Below are 12,616 nucleotides of genomic sequence, written 5' to 3' on the forward strand. Positions count from 1 at the left end.
TCAAGGATTTGATTTGTTGCTTATTTGAAATTTGAGTAATGAAAAAAATCATTTTCCATAATCCAATTTTCTTGCTCCAAATTCATCTTCATGGCATACAATTCTATATTCAAGTCTAGTTTGTGTTTGTACATAATTTGTAATTACTATTCATATTTTTATTTTGGTATCGTGTTTTTAAGTTGCTGATTCATTAACAACAAAGAGGTCCATTTTGAATATGAATTTGTTTGAACGATTAGATTTTAGTTAATTCTTTCTTTTTTCTTTTTCTTTTTTCAATGTCTCAGTTGTTTCTAAAGATTTAATGAAATTGTGAAGAATTTACTCAAGTTAACATACAATTATGTTTTCATTTTGTATTTAGGGAAAACTAATTCCATGTACAAATTAAATGTATGTCAACTAAAATTGTATATTTCTTCTATAAATAGTTATTTTCCAAGTCTCTAAAATAATTAGGTTCTTCAAATTTTGGTTTTCCACAGCATTATTAATAAAATTGTTAAAATAATATTTTAATGGTTCCTCTCATTGTTATATTTTAGGTAAATCATTACATGTTTGACAAGAGTTTCAAGTTTTTCAAGTCTTGTATAAATCATAAATCATATTAATGATAGGATAAGAATTGAGGTAGTTCTCTCAAGTTTACCAAAAATGCGCTTAGAGCCACGGGTTAGATGGACTATCAAGGCAAGAAGAGGAAATCGATATGCTAAATTACTTGAGCACACAACAAACTTTAACACACATAGCTCATTAAAACTACATGTATTTGGAAACTATGTTTCTATTGACGATATTACTCAAGACTAATACCATGATTTTCATGGTCATTCAATCATCTGAAAATTATGCTAAGATAATCTATCACCACAAATCCCTTAGCTTATGTTTGGTTCTCAAAAAGCATTAAAGAAAGAAAAAAAATGCTAAGACAAATGATTTTTTCACATTTGGTTGTCATGTGAAAAATACCAAAGAAATTAAACATGTAGAACCATGACATATACTTAACAGTGTCTGGGATATTGCTTTGTGTACTCTTAACCAGCTCCAACTTCCGACTTTTGGCTTCCTTTGAACTATTGACAGCTTCCATCCCATCTTTTGAAATAATCCTTACATCAACAGTTTGATTCTGCTCTTCTTGAGTTCAACTACCGCATCTTTCATGTCGATCCTCTCCTCAGGTGAATCGGTTGTACATGCCAAAGCTAAAGCCATAATAGAGGACAAACAACTTAGCTTTGTGGCAAGGTCTTCATCTTCTCTTTTCAATAGATTGGCATCAACAACCTGTATCATTGAATTGGATAATGACTCTACCCAAGTCTTCAAGGTTAGATCCCCAGTGAACATTTCATCCATAGGCTTCTTCCTTGCAAATACTTCCATCAACAAGATCCCATAGCTATAAACATCGCTCTTTGTGGATACTATCCCATCTGAGCCATGCTCTGCTTGTGTGTGATGTTAGTTTTGGTCATAAATTCAAAGAAATAAAAATAAAATAAGGTAGATATTAAAAAAAAATTGTAGTAAATAGGAATATAAGTAGCAAGGAACTTTACCTGGTGCCATATAGCCTATTGTGCCTAAGGTCTTTGTTTGCTGCATAGACTTTGTTTCAGTCAAGAGTTTTGCGATCCCAAAATCGGCCACATGAGCAACCATATCGTCATCTAACAAAACATTACTGGGCTTCAAGTCGCAATGCACCACAAGGCTCGAACAATCATGATGAAGGTACTCTAATGCTGATGCTACATCTATCATAATGTTTAATCTTTGGATGAGATCCAAAAAATAGTTGTGGGAATACAACCACTTCTCAAGACTTCCATTAGGCATATATTCGAGCACCAACGCTTTGAAATCGAGGTTTGAGCAACAGGTAATTATCCTAACAAGATTTCGGTGGCGAATCCCTTGCATCACTTCACATTCTGAATCGAAACTGCTCAAGGCTCCTTGGAATTCTAAATTGAAAACCTTTATAGCAACAGTCAAGCCATTAGATAATACCCCTTTATATACCGTGCCCTGGCTTCCTTTCCCAATCAAATTGTCTTCACCAAAGTCGTTTGTTGCATAAAGAAGCTGCTGGTGTGAAATCTTTTCATGTGTTCCAGGGAGCCATGAATCAATTGGAGTTGGTATTTCCATGTTATCTCGTCTACGTATCCACAGAACAATGAAAACCACTAAAGTTACTGTTGATCCGACTGGTAATAGAATATATTTCAAGATGAATGACTTTGTCTTCCATGATTGAGTGCAGTTGTTTTTATCGCATGCCATGACTTGAAAATGAGGTGCTCCACATAAGGCTTCATTGAAAATGAACGATTTAGCAGTGAAATTTACGAAAGGTCCTCCATTCGGAATTTCTCCTTGTAGTTTATTGAAAGAAACATTTAGATACTTGAGATAAATAAGGGCCTCCAATGACTTGGGAATGGTTCCGGATAAATTGTTCTGGGACAGATCCAATGATTCCAAGCTTACCAAATCACCAAATTCTACAGGTATTGGGCCTTGTAGTCTGTTTTGGGACAAGGAGAGTGTAATCAAACTTTGTAGTTTTCCCATCCTGCTTGGAATGTAACCTGAAACTAGGTTCTTTGACAGGTCCAATGTTGTAATGGACTTCATGTTTCCAACTTCAGGAGGTAGATTGCCAGTTAGGAAATTTGAAGACAAGTTAAGAACCAACAAATCTCTAAGGCTCCAAAAGGACGTAGGAATGTTGAAAGCTAACACATTGGAGTCAAGAGAGAGTTCTCGTAGCGTAGGAAGATCTCCAAAACAACTTGGGATTGATCCAGACAATTTGTTAGAACTCAAATGCAAGTATCCCAAGTTCTTCAAATGGCAAAGATCATTTGGAATGGATCCTCGTATTCTATTTCCAGCAATGTACAACCACTGAAGCTTCTGTAGCTGTCCCAATGTAGTTGGAATTGACCCTGTCAAGTCATTAGCTCCCAGGTCCAGCTCTATCAAATTGGTCAAATTACCAATTCCTATGGGAATGGTTCCTCTGAATTGGCAGGCTGATGCAAAAAATTTTTCAAGAGCAGCGGGAAGATTCCCTAGTGAATTTGGAAGAGTACCTTTCAAAGGATTATCTCCTATCGACAATTTTTTCAAAAATTTGCAATTTGTCAAAGAAGTAAGAAAACCAACCTCAGAGGCTACGTGTTCATCAGTCAATTGATTGCCTCCAAGGTTGAGACGTTCAAGCTTTCTCAGGTTACCGAGATCTTTTGGCACATTACCAGTGAAGAAGTTGCTCGATAAACCTAGCTTGGTAAGTTTGGACATATTTGAAATAGAAAATGGAATTATTCCACTGAATTCATTGCCTCCTATATGAAGCTGTTCAAGATCCGGGAGCCAGGTGCCAATACTTGATGGGAGACTACCTGAAAGGTGATTTTGCGCCAACACAAGGATCTGTAGTTCAGAGATGTTAAAAATAGCTTCTGGTACCATCCCTGTAAGATTGTTCATCCCCAAATTAAGATATTTTAAGGCCTTCAAATTACCAAATGAAGTTGGAATGGAGCCTACGAGGCTATTGCTGTGTAGATCGATCACTTCAAGCTTTGATAAGTTGCCAATTTCTCTTGGTATGCTTCCTCTGAATTTATTGATTGATAGTGACAGGAACAGGAGCTCTCCAGATAAGGATAGAGTTGTAGGAAGTTGACCACTGAGATGATTCTGAGCAAGATAGAGCCCTTGGAGATTATTCCGATGAAGATCTAGGAATTGGAGATTAGGAAGATGTTTACAAATATCCCTTGGAAGACTCCCAGAAAGGCTATTATTACTGAAACCAATCCCTTGCAATGAAGAGATATTGAAAATTTCGGCAGGAATAGGGCCACTTATTTCATTAGATCCTAACCACAAAATATTTAAATTTGAAAGATTCCCAATCTCTCTAGGAATTCCACCTGTCAATTTGTTATAACCAAGATATAATCCTTCAAGGTTGGATAAACTCCCTATGGCTTGTGGAATGCCTCCAGTGAACTGATTGAAAGATAATGATAGCACTCGGAGCTCTCTGCAATGCGACAAATTGGAGGGGATTTCTCCTACAACACATTTAAAATGAATGGGTTGGAAAAACAATAACGCTTTGCTTATATCTTTAAAAGCTTGAGGGAAAGTGAGAGAATAAAAAGGAAAAAAAATAAATAGATGAAAGAAAAAGTGTACCTGTGAAGCTGTTATTCCGTAGAGACAATCTCTGAAGCTCCACCAAGTTACCGATTCCACTTGGTATGCTTCCCGTGAAATCATTATATGCTAAGGAAATTACTTGAAGCTTTAAACACTGGCCTAAACCAGTGGGGATCTTTCCACTCAAATGATTTGATGAAAGATTAAGCTCCCTGAGCTTTGGATTGGCGTAGCACATATCCATGGGAAGACTCCCAGAGAGACTATTATCGAAGAGACTAATGTTGAGCAAAGAAGATATGTTGAAAATGGTGGTTGGTATGGAACCTGTTAAGTTGTTCATTGGGAATGACAATACCTTCAGATTCTGAAGATGATTCATTTTCTTTGGGATTTCACCAATCAACTGATTATTGCCGAGATATAGCTCTTCAAGTTTTGATAAATTACAAATGGCTTCTGGAATGCCTCCAACCAATTTATTATTAAATAAATTCAGCTGTTGAAGCTCCTTGCACTTACCTAAAAAAAAAATTGATTTGAAATATTATTATCATCAACATATAGACTATGTTTGCTTCCATACAAGAATAAAAGAAAGAAAGAAATATTCAAGGAAAATTAGTTTCTCATGATTGATTTTACTATAGAAAATAAGGACCATAATAAAATATAATTAAATTTAATTAAAATTTTATTTATTTTTAAATTATTAATTTCTTATATAGAAAGATTAAAATATGTAAATGAATTTGAAGAAACAAATAAAATCAATTTATTTACTTTAAATCTATTTTTTTTAAATGAATTTGAAACAATATATAAAATTAATTTATTAATTTTAAATCTATTTTTTTTCTTCTATGTTTTTATTTTATTTTTCCCTCATATTTTTTTGGGAACCAAACATAGTCAAAGGTTTTGCTTGATTCCAAGAAAATACGAGGAAAAGAAAATAGAGAGGAAAAATGAAAATAAAAAAAGTAAAGAAAACTAAAAAGTAGATTTAAAATCAATAGATTATTTATAAGTTATTTCACTTGTTTTAATTCTTCTATATAAAGATTAAATAATTTAAAAATAGATAAGTTTTAATTGATTTTAATTATATTTTATTTTTTTATATATTTTTCATAGTAAAAGCATATATAAAAAATTATTTTCGTTAATATTTTTTTCTTAATACTTTCTTGAAATCAAGCATAACGATAATATTTAAAAGAGGCACTAATATTGAGCAAAACTTGTCATCAATAGCACTAATTTGGAGGAAAACATATCATGAATCACATATGATGGTTTGAATTGTGTACAATAATGTCTCTTACTCTATAATATATTATCAAGTAATTTGTGAAACTAACTATACACTTAACACAAATGTTGAGTATAGAATATAATTAGCTAATTGATGGTTTATTTTTATTTTTTATTGGGAATATTAACAACAAAAATATCTACTATTGTTTGTCACAAATAAATATTATATAATAGCTTTAACTATATTATATTAAATTAAATTAAGTTATATATATATATATATATATGAAATGATTTCATATCTATTAGATATTTTATTTCATTTTAATGTATAATATATTTCCTCAAATTATGTTGTTTTTTTTTTTCAATAATTTAATTTTTTTGGATCAAAAGTTTCTATATTTAAAATGAACTATCAAATGAAAGATGTTCTAATTTGTGTTTGGTATTACTTATTCTAAAATTTAAAATAAAAATTATTATAACCAATATGATTATGTTTACTTGAATTCATTCAAAATAGAAGAAAAAAAAATTAAGAAATGATAAAAAATGAACTAATTTTCAAATTGTATAATAATTTATTTAATTATGAATTTTATACCAAACATGATCATAATAATTTAGCAATCCAATTTACCAAATATTTAATTATTATTTTTGAAACTATAATTTACCAATTACTCAACTATCTTTATCACAACTTAATTGTTTTCCTTTCATCATTTTTGAAAGACAAACATCATCATAATCCCAACCATGCCCCAAGATTGGAGAAGAAAATAATTTATAATTAAAATTAGTTAAAACTTTTGTATTTTTCAAATTATTTGATCTTTATATAAAAAAGTTAAAATAAGTAAAATGAATTTAAAACAAAATACAAAAATAATTTGTTGATTTTAAAATTATTTTTTATTTTATTTTACTTTTCCTTTTTTTTTTTTTTTTCACTCGCGTTTTTTCTTAAATTTTTGGGAACCAAACATGAATTGCCTTTATTGATATTAAATATTGAAGCAAGAAACATGAGCATTGTCATAAAGTAGACAAAATTTATGAGAATCTTACCAATATCCTTGGGAAGAGAGTCATGGAAGTAGTTATTACTAAGATCAAGGGAAACAAGAAAGGAGAGGTTGCCCACTTGTGGTGCAATAGTTCCTTCAAGACCCATGCTAGAGAGGTTGATTACAGAAACTCTTTGTTGAGGAGCATTACAAGAAATACCATACCAATTGCAGTAGGAGCTTTTGGTAGACCAATTTGTTGCCAAAATGCCCTGGGAATCATATGTGATATGGGATTTTAAGGCAATAAGAGCAAACTCATCAACTAAATTGATGGACAACACCATGGGAGTGAAGCAATGCACCCAAAAAAGCATTAAAACATAAGGTGAAAAAAAATGCATCTTTTCTCCAAGAGAGCAAGAAGAAAAGGTAGTTGTGAAGAAGAGGATGAGGTTCATAAAAGTAATGGTTGAGGAAGGGAGAGTAATCGGTGGGCAAAAACCTTCTTAGAATAAGTGGGTAAGGAGATGGAAAAGGGCTTCAATGCACTCCCATCCAAAGTGACATCCATGGAACTATGTAAGTGGTCCAAAAGCATTGGTTATTGACTTGGTAGTCTCACTTCCAATGTCACTCCTATTTTAAAAGAATGAAACCTATTTAATAATTTAATAAATTATTTTAACAACTTTGATATAATTACAACTCAATGATGAATGCACTCAAAAAAACCCATCAACCTTGTGCTGGGAATTCTCTATCTTAATTATACTCTCGAAGTCTTCTTCACATTTTATAAGTTAATTCTATGAAATACTACAAGATTGTGCATTTTTATTATAAAACACTTAAAAGGAGTGAATATGTATTAACTTTTTTTTAATCAAATTTTTTATTTTTAATTCCTCTTTAACTCATACTAAATCCATCAACCTTAATTGTGCTTGGAATTCTCTATCTTAATTACATTTAGAAAATTTTCTCCACGTTTTATAAATTAATTATATAGCATGTTAAAAGTTTGTACATTTTGATTATGAAACAAAGAGATGGGTGAATATGTAATAACTTTTTTGTAGTACAATTTTTATTTTTTTTAATTCTTCTTCAATAATTAGAAAGAAAGAAGAGAAATCAACAATTTTTATGTGGAAAACCATCTACAAAGTCTCCCAAAGATCATGTAAATATAAAAAAATAATAGGATTAAAGACTGTAAAACACAAATCTTCTGTTAAAAGAAAAATATACAAATTTACATAGTGGATATATATTATCCCTAAGTTTTATTCACTAATACATAGACTAGTTTTCAAGTTTTCAATGCAGCACGCATGTGCAACCAATAGACTATCTCAATACCTGAAAGGATACATATTTTCTCACGAACCCAAAGAATGAGAATTATAAAAACTTGGGAGTTTTAGAATGTAGTAAAGGCTAATAATCTCTTTTTCAAATTTGCATCAATAATGAAATTTTTTAGGCATAATGTTTATAGAGGAATGAAACCCTAGTGGATAGATATGTAATTAAAGTTTCCAAAAACCAATTCTTAAAACAAAATCGAGAATTCAAATTTGGAAAAATATGCTTCAAACACTCAAGCTTCCCCTTCTTGAGTGCTCTCAAAGTGCTTAAGCGCCAAGTTTGAGCACTTGAGAATTAGGTTTGAGCGTTTGTCCAGTTTTTAATAATCTAATAAAAACATTTTAATTCAATTAAAATTCTAGAGCCCACCATATCTCATAATTGGGATAAAAATATGAAGCAATGTGACTAAGGACATAAAGCAATTAGATCATGGTACAAATTAATAGAATAGAGGATTTATAACTTTGCCCTTGGAAGTGAAATTAAGACATACATATATTTGAGTGGAATAAAGTAGAATTAGGAATTATTAGAGAATAATAGTATTATATGGGAGCATGATACAAATTATCGGAGTGGAATAACAAATTTATGGGTGTGAAATTAAGGATTGTTGGAGAATCATATATAAATGAAGACTTACATTTTCTAGAAGTAAGTTCCAAACCTATAAACATGAAGATTTACATTTTTTGGATGCCATGATCGAACCATTGGATAATCATCAAAGAAGCAAGACTTTTCTAACTCCCATCCAAATTATAATTGGAGAGAGTCATTTTCTGCATGACCATTGACCAAACAGAAAGTTTGATACTTCCTACACATCATCGAATGAAGAAAGAGCAAAGTAATTGTTGGGTAACCCGGTGTTGTGGTCCCTAAAATGAGAAGAACACCCTCAACCTCTTTTGGAGAAGTGGGTTAAGCCAGTCAAGAAGGGGCAAAAGAGCTAGTCTCGGGTCAAGCCTCATGCAGTGAATTAGGGAATTATTAGAGTGGAATAAAGCAAAATTAGGGATTATTAGAAAAGAATAATATAATATGGGAGCATGATACAAATTATAGGAGTGGAATAACGAATTTATGGGTGTGAAATTAGGGGTTGTTGAAGAATTATATATTCATGAAGATTTAGGACCCGTTTCGTCATATTTTCTGAAACTTGTTTTTAAAAATTGTTTTTAAATTAATGAATAAAAAATAGTTTTTAAAAATAAGTTTAAGAAAATATGGCCAAATGGGTCAATTTTTTCCTTTTATTTTTAAAAATTAGTGACAACAACTCTTACTTATTCTCTAAAGATTGTTTTCTATTTTACTTTATTTTTAAAAATTGTTTCTATTTAACAGTGAAAAAATATTGTTATAAATTTTTTAAAAATAATTTTATATTTTTAAAAAATAAAAAAAACTGTTTTTAAATCATACAATCAAACAAACTTTTACATTTTCTAAATAAGTAAGTTCAATCCTATATGATTTAGAGCTTGTTTGGCGGAGTTTTTTAAAATAGTTTTTAGTTTTAAAAAATAGAAAACAAATTTTTTTTTTTTTTTATATGTTTGGTAATTGTTTTTAAGTTACAATTTTTAAAAACAAGATTTAAAAACAAGATTCTCTATTGTTTTTAAAAACTCAGGCTTGGGTACCTGAGGTTATGGGCAGAAGACTGCAGCATAGCACTGAAAGAAGTGGTGTTTGGGGTGTAAAAGGCCGTGGGTACTGGGATAAGAATCTCAGAATTGAGAGAGACACATTGGGCAAACTTTTCTACAGTAGGACCTGAAGCTGTCACTGAAGTTAATAGCAGAATGAAAAGTAATGGAAGGATGGCAAGGTTTTTGGACATACTCAAAACAACTCAAAACAATTCAACAGCATTAATTGAATATGGGGCTACCTAAAATGACAACAAAGAATTTAAAAATATATAAATTTTAATGAAATTTGATTTTTATTGTTTTTTATCCCACAAAAAATAAGAGAATTTGAGTGGCCCTTCATCAACGTTTTAAAAAATAGTTTTCAAAAAATAGATTTTTAAAACTGTACTAAAAAAAGTTTTCAGAATTGAATACAAATATTAAATACCATCTTTTAGGCTTATTCTCTATAAATATATTATATACTTATGTATAATTTAAAAAATTTCAAAATATTTTTTATTTTTAAATTTTGCTCAAAAACTTATAAAAAAAAACAACCTAAAACACTTTAAAATTATTCTATAAAAAAACTTGTTTTTTCATCAAAATTTGGTAGACTTATTTTTTAAGTTAGGAATTTGTTTTTCTTTAAAAATAGTTACTAATTAAAGCCTAAGATTTTTCATATTTTCTTTTCCTTTTTCTTGTATTTTTTTTTAAAATTCTGGCCCAATCTAAAATAATAATAATAATAATATAATTAAAAATTGGAAATTCTAGTGTTATGCTTTTATTAAATTAAAATACCATAAAATCAAGGTAAACTATTAGTAAGAATATATTATTGGTGAGGGTAAGGAACCATAATTGTGGTAATACGAACTATATGATTTAGAGTGTGTTTGATAATGATTTTAAAAAAAAGTTTTTTATTTTTTTAATACTTGAAAGATAAAATTTTTATAGTGTTAAAAAAGTTAAAAGCGTTTCATAAAATTACTATCAAACGAACTCTTAAAATATTGAATTTAGGTTCCTAGAGATATCTTACTAATTATCATAGTTATCATTATTTTAATTATAATAATTAATTGTTGAGTATATAACGTATGGTTGTAATACATATGAATGGGACAAAAGTCTATGATAAAAATCTATGGTATGACGAGCCAATTGGGACAAAAACAAAAACCTCGCTATAAAACAATGTGACCAAGGGTATAAAGTAATGTGATTAAGGACATAAAACAATTAGATCATAGTACAAATTAATAGAATGGATGATTTATAATTTTGCACTTGAAAGAGAAATTAAAATATATATATATATTAGAGTGGAATAAAGAAGAATTAGGGATTAATTATTAGAGAAGAATAATATAATATGGGAGCATGATACAAATTACGGGAGTGGAATAGTGAATTTATGAGTGTGAAATTAAGGATTGTTGGAGAATCATACATTGAAGAAGTAAGTTCCAAACCTATATACATGAAGGTTTACATTTTCTGGATGTCATGCTTGAACCATTGGATACTCATCAAAGAAGTAAGACTTTTCTAACTCCCATCCAAATTTTAATTCCAAAGAGTCATTTTCTGACTGACCATCGACCAAACAATTCAACAACATTTGCAAGTGGAGAAATGTAGGGAGAATGAAGAAAGAATGAAGTAATTGTTGTGGTCCCTACGATGAAAAGAACACCCTCAACCTCTTTTGGAGGAGGGGCAAAAGACCTAGTCTCAGGTCAAGCCTTGTGCCGTAAAGAGTGCAGCCCATCACAGTGCCCTAGTCCACACTCCAAACGAGACTTGACTCCACTTGCATATAGAGGTGTCTACTTTTTGTAAATGGATTGGTCATCAACCATCCAATACTATTCTTTTGCCTCTTCTTCGTCTTCTCAAGGAAAAAAGGATAAAGGATAAAGAACAAAAAAAAAATGATTTTTAAAATTTATTTCTCTTATTTTCTCGTTCATATAAGAAACAAAGAATTTAAAAATACATAAAGTATAATCAAATTTGATTTTTATGGTATTTTTTATCCCATAACAAATAAGAGAATTTAAGGGCCTCTTTCACCCAAGTTTTAAAAAATAGATTTTTAGAACCATACTAAAAAAAAAAAAAATTAAAATTGAACACAAATATTAAATGCGATCTTCTAGGCTTATTCTCTATAAATATATTATAAACCTGTGTAATGAAAAAAATCAAAATATTTTTTATTTTTAATTATTGCTCAAAAACTATCAACAAAAAAAGAAAAAGAAAAAAAAACTAACTTAAAACACTTTAAAAGTTATTATAGTAAAAACCTGTTTTCAAAGCAAAGTCTAAAAAATAAACTTGTTTTTTCATCAAGGTAAACTATTAATAAGAATATATTTAAAAAATAGAAAACAAATTTTAATTTTTTTTTATATGTTTAGTAATTGTTTTTAAGTTACAATTTTTAAAAACAAGATTCTCTATTGTTTTCAAAAACTTAGGTTTGGGGTACCTGAGGTTATGGGCAGAAGACTGCAGAATAGCACTGAAAGAAGTGGTGTTTGGGGTGTAAAACGCAGTGGGTACTGGGATAAGAATCTCGGAATTGAGAGAGACACATTGGGCAAACTTTTCCACAGTAGGATCTGAAGCTGTCACTGAAGCTAATAGCAGAATGAAAAGTAATGGAAGGATGGCAAGTTTTTTTATTTTTTGTTTTTAAAAACTATTTTTTAAAACATCTTATCAATCACTCTCGTTTTTTAAAAACTTTTTTTTTCTGCATGACCGTAGACCAAACACAAAGTTTGAGATACATCCTAACATCATTGAATGAATGGATTATAACCACAGCTGTTGCAACAACTGTCTTTCGTTGGACATACTCAAAACAATTCAACAGCATTTGAATATGGGGCTCCCTAAAATGACAAGAAAACCCTCAACCTCGTTCGGAAAATTGGGTTAGGCCGGTCAAGAGAGGGCACCTACAGTGCAGTTTTCCAAAAGGGACAAGCCTCATGGAGCAGAAGAGTGCGGCCTACGGTGCCCTAGTCCACGTTCCACAGGAGACTTAACTCCACTTGCATATAGAGGTGTCTACCTTTTGTAAATGGA

At 30.4% G+C, this 12,616-nt stretch overlaps 1 protein-coding gene across 1 annotated transcript; it reads right to left on the reverse strand.

Annotated features, from left to right (window-relative positions):
• Positions 1-849: 849 nt before the first annotated feature.
• On the reverse strand, positions 850-7,028 carry LOC117924349 (probable LRR receptor-like serine/threonine-protein kinase At3g47570). The gene is made up of 4 exons (XM_034842962.1): positions 6,538-7,028; positions 4,240-4,725; positions 1,578-4,115; positions 850-1,463 (listed from the first exon to the last, which is right to left on the reverse strand). The coding sequence occupies exons 1-4, from the start codon at positions 6,935-6,937 to the stop codon at positions 1,126-1,128; spliced, it is 3,762 nt and encodes a 1,253-aa protein (XP_034698853.1). The 5' UTR covers positions 6,938-7,028; the 3' UTR covers positions 850-1,125.
• Between the last annotated feature and the right edge of the window lie 5,588 nt (positions 7,029-12,616).

The sequence above is a fragment of the Vitis riparia genome, chromosome 10 (assembly GCF_004353265.1).
Source record: "Vitis riparia cultivar Riparia Gloire de Montpellier isolate 1030 chromosome 10, EGFV_Vit.rip_1.0, whole genome shotgun sequence".
Classification (NCBI taxonomy): domain Eukaryota; kingdom Viridiplantae; phylum Streptophyta; class Magnoliopsida; order Vitales; family Vitaceae; genus Vitis; species Vitis riparia.

Excerpts from the sequence above, each read along its gene's own strand:
- LOC117924349 (XM_034842962.1), bottom strand. The coding sequence starts at position 6,937 with ATGAACCTCATCCTCTTCTTCACAACTACCTTTTCTTCTTGCTCTCTT. Across the intron at positions 4,116-4,239 it reads ACGGAATAACAGCTTCACAG|GAGAAATCCCCTCCAATTTG; the intron begins GTACACTTTTTC and ends AATGTGTTGTAG. Across the intron at positions 1,464-1,577 it reads AATAGGCTATATGGCACCAG|AGCATGGCTCAGATGGGATA; the intron begins GTAAAGTTCCTT and ends ACACACAAGCAG.